At 39.9% G+C, this 18,155-nt stretch overlaps 3 protein-coding genes and 1 pseudogene across 3 annotated transcripts; all 4 read left to right on the top strand.

The window, feature by feature from the left end:
* Positions 1 to 414: 414 nt before the first annotated feature.
* On the top strand, positions 415 to 1,990 carry LOC109891514 (transcription factor HES-5-like). Its single transcript, XM_031823879.1, has 2 exons — positions 415 to 513; positions 630 to 1,990. Exons 1-2 carry the CDS (start codon positions 451 to 453, stop codon positions 1,059 to 1,061), a joined length of 495 nt encoding a protein of 164 aa, XP_031679739.1. The 5' UTR covers positions 415 to 450; the 3' UTR covers positions 1,062 to 1,990.
* Positions 1,991 to 4,559: 2,569 nt separating this feature from the next.
* On the top strand, positions 4,560 to 5,513 carry LOC109891513 (transcription factor HES-5-like). Its single transcript, XM_031823878.1, has 2 exons — positions 4,560 to 4,650; positions 4,773 to 5,513. Exons 1-2 carry the CDS (start codon positions 4,588 to 4,590, stop codon positions 4,947 to 4,949), a joined length of 240 nt encoding a protein of 79 aa, XP_031679738.1. The 5' UTR covers positions 4,560 to 4,587; the 3' UTR covers positions 4,950 to 5,513.
* Positions 5,514 to 11,621: 6,108 nt separating this feature from the next.
* LOC116374091 (transcription factor HES-5-like) lies at positions 11,622 to 12,582 on the top strand. The gene is made up of 2 exons (XM_031823877.1): positions 11,622 to 11,715; positions 11,834 to 12,582. Exons 1-2 carry the CDS (start codon positions 11,653 to 11,655, stop codon positions 12,257 to 12,259), a joined length of 489 nt encoding a protein of 162 aa, XP_031679737.1. The 5' UTR covers positions 11,622 to 11,652; the 3' UTR covers positions 12,260 to 12,582.
* Positions 12,583 to 14,733: 2,151 nt separating this feature from the next.
* LOC109891512 (transcription factor HES-5-like) lies at positions 14,734 to 15,947 on the top strand (annotated as a pseudogene).
* The last annotated feature ends 2,208 nt before the right edge of the window (positions 15,948 to 18,155 follow it).

Here is an 18,155-nt window from a genome sequence, read left to right as displayed (position 1 = left end):
CACTTTATTTTGCAATACAACCATCAGAAGGGATTAGGTGTTACAACATTCTCATGTAGAGAATCTGTGTCAGTCCCACAAGTGTAAATTGTGATGATGAGCGTGTGCTCTGTCAGTGTCATTGATACCAAAATCAGGCAGCAGATCAGGGGTCACCACTTTCCCAGATTCACACAGCGCTTTGTCAGTCACTCTCCATCACCCCCACCCCTCCACCTGTTCCCCTGAGACGTGACCATTGTCCCCCAGCAATAAGAACACTGAGCATGTGGCAACTCCACACTCCTCACTGTCCTCCCAAGCTCTCCCATTGGCTACAGACTGTGAGAAACTCCAACAAGCCCAAGACTCACACATTCATATGCAGATTTGGGACAATATATAGGAGAGATGAAGCCAGTAGAGATCAGATTCTCTCTACACAGACCTCTACAGCACAGAGATCCAGCCATGGTACCTACAATCACTTCAACTATGATCTACCCTAAGGAGCACCTGAGTCTGACAAACAAGGTAAATTGAAGATTCAAATTCAGTGACATTTATTCAATTGTATTGATTGATTGTTTATTTGCTTCAGTAATGCCATATTACAGAACAAGGTTTTGATGACTCATCTCTTCTTGCAGATAAGAAAGCCAGTGGTGGAGAAGTTACGCAGAGATCGTATCAACAACAGCATTGAGCAACTCAAGTCTCTCCTGGTTCCAGAGATCCTCAACCAGCAGCCCGACTCTAAGCTGGACAAAGCCGACATCCTAGAGATGACAGTTTGCTTCCTGAGACAACAGCAACAGAACCAGCCAGTGAGCTCCTCCACCTGCTCAGCACCTGTCAATCAGGGTTACTCCGGGTGTGTCCAAGAGATTGTTCACTTCCTTTCTAAATGTGAGCAGAAGTCACAGTCCCAGAGAAGACTGCTGCGACACTTCCAGAGCCTGCAGCCATCCTCTGATGAGAACAAGAGGAAGATTGACCGTCCTCAGCTGAGCTCCCCAGCCCAGCACAGCATCAGCAAAGACAAGAGTCCAGTCAACATCGCCCCCTGGAGGCCCTGGTAGAGACCTACAGATTGGAGCTCCACTCAGACAAACACAATGGATGGACCATGTTGGTCTAAGATTAATTTCATGGACAGTAATGAGTATAAAAAAACATCTTCTTTGTTTTCTGCTTATGCAGGAGTTTTTAAAAGTCTTGCTGTGATTGAGACATTTAATTTCAGTTGAACTGAAGTTAAAACGTTTTTCCAAGAAAACAATCTGATCAATGAAAACTACATTTTTGTAGTGTTAATTGAAATCATCATAACCTTTATGTTTTGTGAAACTTGTTGCTTATATTGATCATGTGTTTATATTCATGATTAACAATAACTAATGGTTCTCTATGAGAACTTTTAACCCAAAATGGATGCAATATCATCAATCTGTGTGTGATTGTATTTGAATAATCTGTTTTTATGGTCTAAAAATTAAGAGTAATTTTTAACCACTACATTTGTGTAGTGATATAGTCACATTGACATTGTATTGAGCATCTTCTGTGAAGCATGTATCAGTTATATATTTGATATTGATCAACTTGAGCTACAGCATCAATGTTCCTCCGTGAGGATTATTTACCCAAACTGGGTATTATACCTGTTATCATCACTCTGTGATTAACAATATTTCATTTGTTTAAAGATCGAACTTCATTTGTGAAATGATCGATCATGTTATTTGAAAAATAATTTTATTGCAAATGTGATTTAAAAAAATGTCTAATTGAAAAACACGATTATTTTGAACAATTATTTTGTCTTTCATAAAGAAAGTAACTTTGTATCCTATACTCTGATAGAGTATCATATCTTGGAGATTTGTTCAAGTTCTTGTTGTGATGTTTAATCACTGTATTTCTCTTGAAATATTCACCTTAAATTAAGGTATTCAATGATGTGACTCAGTGAGTTAGTCTGAATAAATACACAAATCATCAAATGAAATATTTTCGTCTGTTGTTTATTCTTTTCTTGACCAAGACAATCCTCCAACAACATTACATTATTAAATTATTGATTTATGAAACTCCACATAGATTAAGTGGCTAATTCAAAAAAAGAAAAAATGATGCCCCAAGACTGTGCAGAATGATATTGACTGCATTGGAATGCAACACTCAATTGAATCAATATATTCATTTTTATCTCTAGGTGCTTCATTCAAAATCTACAGAGTAATATCAAAGTTAAGAGACATTTCTAGTCAAACATGATTATTTTACAGTCATTGTTTTTATATAAAACATAACAGTCATATTATATCTTGTTGTAGTAAAGGTGTAATGAACTATAGAGATGTAAGTGATCATCATTCTGACTTCCTTAGGAGACATGACTCATATGTTTTTTATTAATGCACCTGTTTTAAATAAATGTATTTTCAGTGTTTCAGAAAGTGATCAATTATTTTAGTTTAATCATAATATATCAGTGATTCCAGGTGTTGGGCAAAAACTAGTACTGTCATCTTAATGCTTTAAATGTTTAGAGCAGCTGTGCTCCTCAAACTCAATAGCTAATGTGATGTGTAATAAGACACACTTCTATTGTTCCTCCATTGAAAGCACTGATTGGAGAGAATGTGGGAAACCGATGAGAATTCACTCACAGGGCCTCTTCAGGACAATAGACTGGGACCTCGACCCTGGACTGTCAGAGGTTAGAGTGGGGGACTGTGTCTCTATGGGAATCAATGGATATATTTCTGATAATCCCACATTTAATTTTTACTATTTGGGTCTTGAATTTAGAAATCTGCTAAAACATATGTTTTTTTTTAAAGTTCAAGATATAATTTTTTTTGCATTTTGAAAGCACTTTTAGGCAGTACTTGCCCCTTCTTCAAGATGAATGCAGTTAATTATGTTTTTATTCGGTTTCTATGTGGGGCATGGTTGAAAACATTATATTTCTTTGTATAAACAGAGAATTGACTCTCTGCAACAGTGAATCTTTATCTGTTGCTTAGGATACATATTTGTGTAATGAGCTTCACCCCCCAAGGGATTGATAGGAACTGCTTGTGTCGAGATGAATTAGCATTTAACAAGGCACAGTTATATTGTTTGGTGGAAGCTCTCTCAATGGGAAAAGTGTGGGAAAGCTCTGGAGAGCAGAGTCACAGTTTAGTGTCCTCATCAGTCCCACCAGCACCTGTGATTCTCTATGGTGAATAGGCACACTTCTATTGTTCAGGGGATAGAATGGGTGGGAAGGGGTATAATTGGGTTATTTCTTACTCTTTCTTAGGAGGGAAATACAATAATTATTAAATAAAGCAAATTCTGAATTATTTACCCAAGTTATGATAGGCTTTTTCTATCTTGTTGATGGACAGTTGTATTCAGTGCATTCATTCAGTTCATTTTTTTGTGTGATAAAAAGTGAACAGCTTTCAATTCCAATTAGTCATACAAGAGTTAACCCTTTGTCAATTTATAATGAAACAAATCACAGACAATCATTTTCAGCAGAGTACTCAATATCATGTGTTCTAAGCCGTGACAGGATGAAAATGTATTTATAAAGGTATGTCCTGTTAGTATAATCTCGCCAGTGCTGATCTTTCCCTCCAAAATCCAGAAGGTCTGTGATGGCAGCCTCTGTCTTTAGTACAACACAGAGTCAATAGCCGTCACTAATGGTCCACTGAGCAGCTTTTGTAATACATTGATCACAGCACACAGGACTCAGTGTGGGAAACTCAGATCAGCTCTCTACTCACACTGACCAGTGGCCTCAAGACAGAGGACACATCTGCTATGTTTGAACTCCAGAATGCTTGACCTTATAACTACTAATACTAACATTCTGGCTGACTGAATTACAAACAAGTATCTATCCACTCACATGTTCATGTTGACTAAAATATGATATATTCCCAAACATTCTGGCTGACTGAAAATAAAAACATGCATAAAATAACCAGGAATTAAAATTGTGATACATTATCACACATCATCATATTGTTAAATGTAACTACCGGTATGTGCGAAGTAAAACCATATTGTAGAGTCGTTAATTCATTTCAGAAGTCATATCCATGGAGAGAATAAAATGTTTCTAAGTCAGTGATGAGGCGTGGATACAGATTATTACATTCAACAATGTCCTTATAGGTGGAGATTAACAACACTGTACGTTAAATTAGAGAATTGTGTGTCAGTCTCACGTGTAAATTGTAATGATGAGCGTGTGCTCTGTCAGTGTCATTGATCCCAACATCAGGCAGCAGATCTAGGGGTCACCACTTTCCCAGATTCACACAGCGCTCTGTTAGTCACTCTACATCACTCCCAACCCACTACCTGTTCCCCTGAGACGTGACCATTGTCCCCATGCAATAAGAACACTGAGCATGTGGCAGCTCCACACTCCTGACTGTCCTCCCAAGCTCTCCCATTGGCTACAGACTGTGAGAAACTCCAACAAGCCCAAGACCCACACATTCATATGCAGATTTGGGACAATATATAGGAGAGATGAAGCCAGTAGAGATCAGATTCTCTCTACACAGACCTCTACAGCACAGAGATCCAGCCATGGTACCTACAATCACTTCAACTATGATCTACTCTAAGGAGCACCTGACTCTGACAAACAAGGTAATTTGAAGATTCAAATTAAACAACATTTATTCAATTGTATTGATTGATTGTTAATCTGCTTCAATAATGTCATACACCAGAATAAGGTTATTAATGCCTCTCCTTGTCTCTTCTTGCAGCTAAGAAAGCCAGTGGTGGAGAAGTTACGCAGAGATCGTATCAACAACAGCATTGAGCAGCTCAAGTCTCTCCTGGTTCCAGAGATCCTCAACCAGCAGTCCGACTCCAAGCTGGACAAAGCCGACATCCTGGAGATGACAGTTTGCTTCTTTTATCCCACAATAGATTTGATATAATCAGTCTGTTTGTGATTATCTGTTACCGATCTGTTTAAAGGTAAAAATATACAAGACAATAACCTATTGCCTCTACATTTGTGTAGTGATATAGTCATATTGACGTTGTATTGAGCATCTTCTGTGAAGCATGTATCAGTTATATATTTGATGTTGATCAACTTGAGCTACAGCATCAATGTTCCTCCGTGAGGATTATTTACCCAAACTGGGTATTATACCTGTTATCATCACTCTGTGATTAACAATATTTGATTTGTTGTAACATCAACCTTTATTTGTGAAATTATCGATCATGTTATTTGAATATGAATTTTATTGCAAATGGGAGAAAGAAATGTCTAATTGAAAAATCCTTGTTTATTTTAAACAATTCTGTTGTCTTTTATAAAGACAGTAACTTTGTATGCAATACTCTGATAGAGTATCATGTATTGGATATTTGTTCAAGTTCTTGCTGTGATGTTTAATCACTTTATTTCTCTTGAAATATTTACCTTAAATTAAGGTATTCAATGTTTTGGTGGTGTGACTCATTCAGTCAGTCTGAATAAATACACAAATCTTCAAGTGAAACATTCTCGTCTTTTACTTCACTCTTTTCTCCACTGAAATAAGCTTCCAATAGAGTTACGTTACTGACATGATATTCCACATATACAGTTGAAGTGGGAAGTTTACATACATTTAGGTTGGAGTCATTAAAACTAGTTTTTCAACCACTCCACACATTACTTGCTAACAAACTATAGTTTTGGCAAGTCGATTAGGGCATCCACTTTGTGCACGACACAAGTAATTTTTCCAGCAATTGTTTACATACAGATTATTTCATTTATAATTCACTATCACAATTCCAGTGGGTCAGAAGTTTACATACACTAAGTTGACTGTGCCTTTAAACAGCTTGGAAAATTCCAGAAAATGATGTCATGGCTTTAGAAGCTTATTATAGGCTAATTGGCATCATTTGAATCATTTGGAGGCGTACCTGTGGATGTATTTCAAGGCCTACCTTCACACTCAGTGCCTCTTTGCTTGTCATCATGGGAAAATCGAAAGAAATCAGCCAAGACCTCAGAAAAACAATTGTAGACCTCCACAAGTCTGGTTCATCCTTGGGAGCAATTTCCAAATGCCTGAAGGTATCACGTTTATCTGTATAAACAATAGTATGCAAGTATAAACGACATGGGACCACGCAGCCGTCATACCACTCAGGAAGGAAACATGTTCTGTCTCCTAGAGATGAACGTACGTTGGTGCGAAAAGTGCAAATCAATCCCAGAACAACATCAAAGGACCTTGTGAAGATGCTGGAGGAAACGGGTACAAAAGTATCTCTATCCACAGTAAAACGAGTCCTATATCGACATAACCTGGAAGGCCGCTCAGCAAGGAAGAAGCCACTGCTCCAAAACCACCATAAAAAAGACAGAATACGGTTTACAAATGCACATGGGGACAAAGATTGTACTTTTTGGAGAAATGTCCTCTGGTCTGATTAAACAAAAATAGAACTGTTTGGTCATAATGACCATCGTTATGTTTGGAGGAAAAAAGGGGAGTCTTGCAAGCCGAAGAACACCATCCCAACCGTGAAGCACAGGGGTGGTAGCATCATGTTGTGGGGGTGCTTTGCTGTGGGAGAGACTGGTGCTTTTCACAAAATAAATGGCATCATGCAGAAGGAAAATTACATGGATATATTGAAGCAACATCTCAAGACATCAGTCAGGAAGTTAAAGCTTGGTCGCAAAAGGGTCTTCCAAATTAACAATGCATACTTCCAAAGTTGTGGCAAAATGACTTAAGGACAACAAAGTCAAGGTATTGGAATGGCCATCACAAGGCCCTGACCTCAATCCCATAGAATAATTTTTACTAGGATTAAATGTCAGGAACTGTGATAATCTGAGTTTGAATGTATTTGGCTAAAATATATGTAAACTTCCGACTTGAACTGTAGCTACTAGATAGACTACAGTATATGGGGCTAAATCAGAAAGAGCCTACATTGAGCCAAGAAAAAATGACACTATATAGGTATATCATATTCCTCTTCGTGCTTCTCTGAAAACCTACATAGTACAATAAAATTCATTTTTAGCCATACTTTATTCATTCACATGATTTGGTTTGATGTAGTCAGAAATTGCTGACTAATTATTTAGGCTGTTTATTTGACCTATGATATCACTTAAATGTAATGAGGCGTGAAAGAGATAATTGGTCATGTGAGTTCCCAGAGACATGGCTGTGTTGTTTTTACTGAAACACCTGTTTTACATAAATGTATTTGAAATATATCAGAATGTATTGCGATAGCATTTGCATTCCATGATTTTGCATATGTACATGACATATCAGGAATTCAAGGTGTTAGGCCAAAACTGCTGCTGTCATTTTAGCACTCTAAACGTTTAGGGCTGCGTGCTGCATAATGTGATGTGTTATAAGACACACTTCTATTGTTCCTCTATTCAAAGCAGTGAATGGAGAGAATGTGGGAGACCGAGGAGAATTCACTCACAGGGCCCCTTCAGCACAATAGACTGGGACCTCGACCCTGGACTGTCAGAGGTTAGAGTGGGGGAATGGGTTTCTATGGGGAAATCAATGAATCTGTCTCGAATGATCCCATAAATGTCCTGCTTTGTGTGTCTTGCAGGAAGAAATCTGATCAAATATATACATTTTCCCAAAAGGTTCAAGACATCACATTCTGATTAGCTGTTTGGAGCCCAATCGAGCAGTACTTAAATTTTCTCCAGGGTTATTGCAATTAATCCCGTTTTTATTCTGTTTGTATGTGGGGCATGGTTTAAACATGCCATTTGTTTGTATTCAGAAACACACTTACAGATTGGGGGGGGGACAATGTAACTTGTCCGGTGGCGATTTACATGAAATGTTCAGCTGTCTAACGGCTTGGGGGTAGAAGCTGTTGAGGAGCCTTTTGGTCCTGACTTAGCGCTCCGGTACCGCTTCCCGTCCTGGATGGCAGGAAGCTTGGCACCAGTGATGTACTGGGCCGTTTGCACTACCCTCTGTAGAGCCTTATGGTCAGATGCCGAGCAGTTGCCATACCAGGCAGCTCTCGACGGTGCAGCTGTAGAAACGTTTGAGGATCTGGGGACCCATGCCAATTATTTTCAGTCTCCTGAGGGGGAAAAGGTTTTGTCGTGCCCTCTTCACGACTGTCTTGGCATGTTTGTACCATGATAGTATGTTGGTGATGTGGACACCAAGGAACTTGAAACTCTCGACCCGTTCCACTACAGCCCTGTCAATATTAATGGGGGCCTGTTCAGCCCACCTTTTCCTGTAGTCCACAATCAGCTCCTTAGTCTTGCTCACATTGAGGGAGAGGTTGATGTCCTGGCACCACACTACCAGTTCTCTGACCTCCTCCCTATAGGCCGTCTCATCGTTGTCAGTGATGAGGCCTACCACTGTTGTGTCGTCAGCAAACTTAATGATGGTGTTGGAGTTGTGTTTTGGTAAACAGGGAATACAGGAGGGGACTAAGTACACACCCCTGAGGGGCCACAGTGTTAAGGATCAGTGTGGCAGACGTGTTGTTGCCTACTCTAACCATCTGTGGGCGGCCCGTCAGAAAGTCCAGGATCCAGTTGCAGAGGGAGGTATTTAGTCCTACAGTCCTTAGCTTAGTGATGAGCTTCGTGGACACTATGGTGTTGAACGCTGAGCTGTAGTCAATGAACTGCATTCTCACATAGGTGTTCCTTTTGTCCAGGTGGGAAAGGGCAGAGTGGAGTGCGATTGAGATTGCGTCATCTGTGGATCTGTTGGGGCGGTATGCGAATTGGAGTGGGTCTAGGGTGTCTGGGAGGATGCTGTTGATGTGAGCCATGACCAGCCTTTCAAAGCACTTCATGGCTACAGACGTGAGTGCCACAGGGCGGTAATCATTTAGGTAGGTTACCTTTGCTTTCTTGGGCACAGGGACTATGGTGGTCTGCTTGAAACATGTAGGTATGTAGGTATTACATGTAGGTATTGTAGGTCTCGGTTAGGGAGAGGTTGAAAATGTCAGTGAAGACACTTGACAATTGGTCTGCGCATGCTTTGAGTACACATCCTGGTAATCCGTCTGGCCCAGCGGCTTTGTGAATGTTGACCTGTTTAAAGGTTTTGTTCACATCGGCTACCGAGAGCGTTATCACACAGTCATCCAGAACAGCTGGTGCTCTCGTGCATGCTTCAGAGTTGCTTGCCACGAAGCGAGCATAAAAGGCATTTAGCTCATCTGGTAGGCTCGCGTCACTGGGCAGCTCGCGTCTGGGTTTCGCTTTATAGTCCGTAATAGTTTTCAAGCCCTGCCACATCCGACCAGCATCAGAGCCAGTGTAGTAGGATTCAATCTTAATCCTGTATTGACGTTCTGCTTGTTCGATGGTTCGTCTGAGGGCATAGCGGGATTTCTTGTAAGCGTCCGAATAGGTCTCCTGCTCCTCCTCCTCCTGCTCTAGCCTTTAGCTCGATGTGGATGTTGCCTGTAATCCATGGCTTCTGTTTGGGATATGTACGTACAGTCACTGTGGGGACGACATCATCGATGCACTTATTGTTAAAGCCGATGACTGAGGTGGTGTATTCCTCAGACCCCCCCCATTGGATGAATCCCAGAACATTTTCCAGTCTGTGCTAGCAAAACAGTCCTGTAGTGTAGCATCCGCGTCATCTGACCACTTCCGTATTGAGCGAGTCACTGGTACTTCCTGCTTTAGTTGTTGCTTGTAAGCAGGAATCAGGAGGATAGAATTATGGTCAGATTTGCCAAATGGAGGGCAGGGGAGAACTTTGTATGCATCCCTGTGTGTGGAGTAAAGGAGGTCTAGGATTTTTTTCCCCCCCTGGTTGCACATGTGACATGCTGGTAAAAATATGGTAAAACTGATTTAAGTTTGCCTGCATTAAAGTCCCCGGCCACTAGGAGCGCCGCTTCTGGATGAGCATTTTCTTATTTTCTTATGGCCTTATAGAGTTGGTTGAGCGTGGTCCAGATTCGCTTTGTGGTGGTAAATAGACGGGTACGAATAATACAGATGAGAACTCTCTTGATAGATGTCGACAGCTTATCATAAGGTACTCTACCTCAGGAGAGCAATACCTCGAGACTTCTTAAACCAGTTGTCTTACCAAAGGTAGCGTCTCTGTTCTGCCAGTGCATGGAAAATCACGGCAGCTTTATATTGTCAGTTTCTTCGTTCAGCCACATCTTGGTGAAACATTGGATGTTGCAGTTTTTAATGTCCCGTTGTTAGGATAATCTTAATATTAGGTCATCAATTTCATTTTCTAACGATTGCACGTTAGCAAGAAGATCGGAAGGCATTGGGAGTTTACTCGCTCGCCTCCAGATTCTCAGAAGGATCCCCGATCTGCGTCCCCTTTTCCGGCTTCTGAAATAAAAATACGTTCTAAGTGTACATAAATACAGTATATGTTTTGCAGCACAATTTTAAGATTAAAGCCAGTGTTAGGGTGTTTCCCTCCGGAATCCAGAAGGTCTGTGATGTCAGCCTCTGACTATAGTCCAACACAGAGTCAATAGCCGTCACTAATGGTCCACTGAGCAGCTTTTGTAATGCATTGATCACAGCACACAGGACTCAGTGTGGGAAACTCAGATCAGCTCTCTACTCACACTGACCAGTGGCCTCAAGACAGAGGACACATCGGCTACCTCTGGACTCCCAAAGTGAGGGTTAATTGCATCCACTCTCAAAATAAATAAATAGTGAACGTGTGCTGCTACAAGACTTGGTCTCTCTAATGAGAAAACCACGAGGCTGCTGAGGGGAGAACGGAATGGCATCACAAACACCTGGAAACCAAGTGTTGATGGATTTGTTACCATTCCATATATTCAGCTCCAGTCATTACCACGAGCAATTTCTCCCGAATGAAGGGGCCACCAACCCACTGTGGAGAAAACCAATAATCGATCAGTTCAATCATTATCAATTAGAAGCCACTTAAATGGTCTTATCATTTATCTTAAATAGTTTGAGTGCAATGAATGGGGGGGGTCTGGTATTTAACACACATTTGTAAGAGGAACTTGACAAAGGATAGCCTGTGAACTGTGATGCAAATGTTTGATGAGCACCCATACCTTGAAATGAAACTGGAACAGACCATAGCACATTCATAACTGTGCAATCAGAGGTCAAACCCATCTTCAAGTGTTTAAATGTGACTGAACCTGCACTGTAACAAAAACAATGGAATTCAACAACAACAATCAAATGGACATGGGCAGCAGCATCTGTTTTTAATGTGAAGGATGACTGTCAGTCTCACACGTGAAAGTTGTAAAGATAAGTGTGTGCTCAGTTAGTGTCATTGATGCCAACATCAGGCAGCAGATCTAGGGGTCACCACTTTCCCAGATTCACACAGCGCAGTCAGTCACTCTCCATCACCCCCACCCCTCCACCTGTTCCCCTGAGACGTGACCATTGTCCCCCAGCAATAAGAACACTGAGCATGTGGCAACTCCACACTCCTCACTGTCCTCCCAAGCTCTCCCATTGGCTACAGACTGTGAGAAACTCCAACAAGCCCAAGAACCACACATTCATATGCAGATTTGGGACAATATATAGGAGAGATGAAGCCAGTAGAGATCAGATTATCTCTACACAGACCTCTACAGCACAGAGATCCAGCCATGGTACCTACAATCACTTCAACTATGATCTACTCTAAGGAGCACCTGACTCTGACAAACAAGGTAAACTTAAGATTCAAATTCAAGGAAATGAATTACATTTGATTGATTGTTAATCTGCTTCAATAATGTCATACACCAGAATAAGGTTATTAATGCCTCTACTTGTCTCTTCTTGCAGCTAAGAAAGCCAGGGGTGGAGAAGTTACGCAGAGATCGTATCAACAACAGCATTGAGCATCTCAAGTCTCTCCTGGTTCCAGAGATCCTCAACCAGCAGTCGGACTCCAAGCTGGACAAAGCCGACATCCTGGAGATGACAGTTTGCTTCCTGAGACGACAGCAACAGAACGAGCTGATGAGTTCCTGCTCAGCACCTGTCAATCGGGGTTACTCCAGGTGTGTCCAAGTGAATGTTCACTTCCTGTCTAATGATGAGCTGAAGACACAGTCCCAGAGAAGACTGCTGAGCCACTCCCAGAGCCTGCAGCCATCATCAGATAAGAACAGGAGTGAGATTGACGGCCCTCAGCTGAGCTCCCCAGCCCAGCACAGCATCAGCAAAGACAAGAGTCCAGTCAACATCGCCCCCTGGAGGCCCTGGTAGAGACCTACAGATTGGAGCTCCACTCAGACAAACACAATGGATGGACCATGTTGGTCCAAGATTAATTTCATGGACAGTAATGAGTATAAGAAAATATCTTCTTTGTTCTCTGCTTATGCAGGAGCTTTTTAAAGTCTTGCTGTGATTGAGACTTTTCATTTCAGTTGTACTGAAGTTAAAAACTTTTTCCTAGAAAACAATCTGATCTTTGAAAACTACATTTTTGTAGTGTTAATTGAAAGCATCATAACCTTTATGTTTTGTGAAACATGTAGATTATATTGATCATGTGTTTATATTCATGATCAACAATAACTTGAATGGTTCTCTATGAGAACTTTTAACCCAAAATGGATGCTATATCATCAATCTGTGTGTGATTGTATTTGAATAACCTGTTTTTATGGTCTACAAATTAGAGTAATTTTTTACCTCTACATTTGTGTAGTGATATAGTCATATTGCCATTGTACTGAGCATCTTCTGTGAAGCATGTATCAGTTATATATTTGATATTGATCAACTTGAGCTACAGCATCAATGTTCCTCCGTGAGGATTATTTACCCAAACTGGGTATTATACCTGTTATCATCACTCTGTGATTAACAATATTTTATTTGTTTAAAGATCGAACTTCATTTGTGAAATTATCGATCATGTAATTTGAATAATGTGTTTATTGCAAATGGGAGAAAGAAATGTCTAATTGAAAAACCCTTGTTTATTTTAAACAATTATTTTGTATTTTATAGAGACAGTAACTGTGTATCCTGTACTCTGATAGAGTATCATATCTTGGAGATTTGTTCAAGCTCTTGTTGTGATGTTTAATCACTTTATTTCTGTTGAAATATTTACCTTAAATTAAGGTATTCAATGATGTGACTCATTGAGTCAGTCTGAATAAATACACAAATCATCAAATGAAATATTTTTGTCTGTTGCTTCATTCTTTTCTTGACCAAGACAATCCTTCAACAACATTACATTATTAAATTACTGATATATGAAACTCCACATAGATTAAGTGGCTGATTCAAATGCAATAGCAATGATGACCCAAGACTATGCAGAATGATATTGACTGCATTGGAATGCAACACTCAATTGAATCAATATATTAATTTTTATCTCTAGGTGCTTCATTCAAAATCTACAGAGTAATATCAAAGTTAAGATACATTTCTAGTCAAACATTATTATTTTACTGTCATAGTTTTTCTGTAAAGTTATGATAGGCTTTCTCTTTCTTGATGATGGACAGAGTTGTATTCAGTTCGTTTACATAGTTCAGTTGTTTGTGTGATAAACAGGGAACAGCTCTCAATTCCAATTAGTCATACAAAAGTTAACCCTTCATCGATTTATAATGAAACAAATCACAGACAATAATTTTCAACAGAGTACTCAATATCATGTGTTCTAAGCCGTGACAGGATGAAAATGTATTTCTAAAGGTATGTCCTGTTAGTATAATCTTGCCAGTGCTGATCTTTCCCTCCAAAATCCAGAAGGTCTGTGACGTCAGCCTCTGTCTTTAGTACAACACAGAGTCAATAGCCGTCACTAATGGTCCACTGAGCAGCTTTTGTAATGCATTGATCACAGCACACAGGACTCAGTGTGGGAAACTCAGATCAGCTCTCTACTCACACTGACCAGTGGCCTCAAGACAGAGGAGACATCTGCTACGTTTGAACTCCAGAATGCTTGACCTTATAACTACTAATACTGAGTTAAGAGCATCCTTGCTATTGATACTGATGACCCTGAAAATACTGAAAACCAAGGTATACATTATCCTGGTATCTATCCACTCACCTGTTAATGTTGACTAAAATATTATATATTCCCAAACATTCTGACTGACTGAACATATAAATATGTATGAATTTAAACAGAAATGAAAATTGTGAAACATTGTCACACATCATCATATTGTTAAATATAACTACCGGTATGTGCGAAGTAAAACCATATTGTAGAGTCGTTAATTCATTTCAGAAGTCATATCCATGGAAGTCAGTGATGAAGCTTGGATACAGAATATTACATTCAACAATGTTCTTACAGGTGGAGATTAATAACACTGTTCTTATATTTAGAGAATCAGTGTCAGTCTCACACCTGTAAGTTATAATGATGAGCGTGTGCTCTGTTAGTGTCATTGATGCCAACATCAGGCAGCAGATCTAGGGGTCACCACTTTCCCAGATTCACACAGCGCTCTGTTAGTCACTCTACATCACCACCACCCCTCCACCTGTTCCCCTGAGACGTGACCATTGTCCCCCAGCAATAAGAACACTGAGCATGTGGCAACTCCACACTCCTCACTGTCCTCCCAAGCTCTCCCATTGGCTACAGACTGTGAGAAACTCCAACAAGCCCAAGACCCACACATTCATATGCAGATTTGGGACAATATATAGGAGAGATGAAGCCAGTAGAGATCAGATTCTCTCTACACAGACCTCTACAGCACAGAGATCCAGCCATGGTACCTACAATCACTTCAACTATGATCTACTCTAAGGAGCACCTGACTCTGACAAACAAGGTAAACTTAAGATTCAAATTCAAGGAAATGAATTACATTTGATTGATTGTTAATCTGCTTCAATAATGTCATACACCAGAATAAGGTTATTAATGCCTCTACTTGTCTCTTCTTGCAGCTAAGAAAGCCAGGGGTGGAGAAGTTACGCAGAGATCGTATCAACAACAGCATTGAGCAACTCAAGTCTCTCCTGGTTCCAGAGATCCTCAACCAGCAACCCGACTCCAAGCTGGACAAAGCCGACATCCTTGAGATGACAGTTTGCTTCCTGAGATGACAGCAACAGAACGAGCTAGTGAGTTCCTCCACCTGCTCAGCACCTGTCAATCAGGGTTTACTCCAGGTGTGTCCAAGTGAATGTTCATTTCCTGTGTAATGATGAGCTGAAGACACAGTCCCAGAGAAGACTGCTGAGCCACTCCCAGAGCCTGCAGCCATCATCAGATAAGAACAGGAGTGAGATTGACAGTCCTCAGCTGAGCTCCCCAGCCCAGCACAGCATCAGCAAAGAGAAGAGTCCAGTCAACATCGCCCCCTGGAGGCCCTGGTAGAGACCTACAGATTGGAGCTCCACTCAGACAAACACAATGGGTGGACCATGTTGGTCTAAGATTACTTTCATGGACAGTAATGAGTATAATAAAATATATTCTTCATCTTCTGCTTATGCAGGAGTTTTTAACGTCTTGCTGTGAAACGTTTAATTAAAGTTGTACTGAACAAGTTAACGTTCTCTGAGAAAATGATCAAATCGATAATTGAAATAAAGTTAATGTTTTGTGAAACACGTTGATTATATTGATCGTGTTTTTATATTCATGATCAACAATAACTTTAATGCTCCTCCATGAGAACTTTTAACCCACAATAGATATTATATTATCAGTCAGTCTGTGATTATCTATGACTGATCTGTTTGAAGATCAAAATATATAAGACAAAAAACCATTGCCTCTACATTTGTGTAGTGATATAGTCATATTGACGTTGTATTGAGCATCTTCTGTGAAGTATGTATCAGTTATATATTTGATATTGATCAACTTGAGCTACAGCATCAATGTTCCTCCGTGAGGATTATTTACCCAAACTGGGTATTATACCTGTTATCATCACTCTGTGATTAACAATATTTTATCTGTTTTTCAGAAAATTTTGCTCACATTAAATTAATAGTTTGTATATTGCATTGAAAAACCTTGTTTTAAAAAAAAACATTTATATTGCATTTCATAAAGACAGTAACTGTGTATCCTGTACTCTGATAGAGTATCATATCTTGGAGATTTGTTCAAGTTCTTGTTGTGATGTTTAATCACTTTATTTCTGTTGAAATATTTACCTTAAATTAAGGTATTCAATGATGTGACTCGGTGAGTCAGTCTGAATAAATACACAAATCATCAAATGAAATATTCTTGTCTGTTGCTTCATTCTCCTCTTCTGAGAAGTTTCCAACATGGTTACATTTCTGATTTCTGATATTCCATATGTACAAGCAAAGAAAGCCTACATTGACACAAAACAATGATCTAGAAAGCATTAGAATACAACCCTGAATCTACTGTACATACCTCTGGGTGCTTCATTCAAAATCGACCAAGTAAGCAGTGGTGGAAGAAGTATTCAATCGTCGTACTTGTCATAAGTAAATTCTATACATCAAATTCCTTACATTAAGCAAACCAGAAGTAACGATGTTGCTGTTTTTTTAAATTATGGACAGACAAGGCACACTCCAACACTCAGACATCATTTGTATTTGTGTTTAATGAGTCTGCCAGATCAGAGGCTGTAGGGATGACAATGTGTTATATTGAGAAGTGTGTGAATTGGTGTCAGGCGGTGGGTGTAGCTGGTGCATGAAGTCAGGAGCAGGAGAGCAGAGATGAGTGAACAACGTATTTTACTCAAGAAAATAGCACGAGTAACAGTACCAATGTGCGAACAATAACGGTTGCCACAAAACAGTATTTTTGATATAAGTTCTTTACCCCCCTGCAAGTAAGATACAAGTTCAGACACATTTCTATCCATACATCATGAGTTTACATTCATTTGTTTTATTTGACATGTGAAATGAATTATAGAGCGATAATTATTGATTATTATGGAGGCATGACTGTTTTTTAGTTTGTTGCTGATATCCCTATTTTACATGTATTTTCAGTCATCATTCCAGTCATCTTTTTTTATTTATTTCACCTTTATTTAACCAGGTAGGCAAGTTGAGAACAAGTTCTCATTTACAATTGCGACCTGGCAAAGATTAAAGCAAAGCAGTTTGACACATACAACGACACAGAGTTACACATGGAGTAAAACAAACATACAGTCAATAATACAGTATAAACAAGTCTATATACGATGTGAGCAAATGAGGTGAGATAAGGGAACTGCCCCTGAACAGGCAGTTAACCCACTGTTCCTAGGCCGTCATTGAAAATAAGAATTTGTTCTTAACTGACTTGCCTGGTTAAATAAAGGTAACATTTTTAAATAAAAAATTTAAAAAGGCAAAAAAAAGGCCATGGTGGCAAAGTAAATACAATCTAGCAAGTAAAACACTGGAATGGTAGATTTGCAGTGGAAGAATGTGAAAAGTAGAAATAAAAATAATGTGGTGCAAAGGAGCAAAATAAATAAATAAAATAAATACAGTAGGGAAAGAGGTAGTTGTTTGGGCTAAATTATAGGTGGGCTATGTACAGGTGCAGTAATCTGTGAGCTGCTCTGACAGTTGGTGCTTAAAGCAAGTGAGGGAGATAAGTGTTTCCAGTTTCAGAGATGTTTGTAGTTCGTTCCAGTCATTGGCAGCAGCGAACTGGAAGGAGAGGCGGCCAAAGAAATAATTGGTTTTGGGGGTGACCAGAGAGATATACCTGCTGGAGCGCGTGCTACAGGTGGGTGATGCTATGGTGACCAGCGAGCTGAGATAAGGGGGGACTTTACCTAGCAGGGTCTTGTAGATGACATGGAGCCAGTGGGTTTGGCGACGAGTATGAAGCGAGGGCCAGCCAACGAGAGCGTACAGGTCGCAATGGTGGGTAGTATATGGGGCTTTGGTGACAAAACGGATTGCACTGTGATAGACTGCATCCAATTTGTTGAGTAGGGTATTGGAGGCTATTTTGTAAATGACATCGCCGATGTCGAGGATTGGTAGGATGGTCAGTTTTACAAGGGTATGTTTGGCAGCATGAGTGAAGGATGCTTTGTTGCGAAATAGGAAGCCAATTCTAGATTTAACTTTGGATTGGAGATGTTTGATGTGGGTCTGGAAGGAGAGTTTACAGTCTAACCAGACACCTAGGTATTTGTAGTTGTCCACGTAT

The sequence above is a fragment of the Oncorhynchus kisutch genome, linkage group LG5 (genome assembly GCF_002021735.2).
Source record: "Oncorhynchus kisutch isolate 150728-3 linkage group LG5, Okis_V2, whole genome shotgun sequence".
Lineage (NCBI taxonomy): Eukaryota > Metazoa > Chordata > Actinopteri > Salmoniformes > Salmonidae > Oncorhynchus > Oncorhynchus kisutch.
The sequence above is the reverse complement of the archived record's forward strand: the minus strand, read 5'-3'. Positions and strand labels throughout refer to the sequence as shown.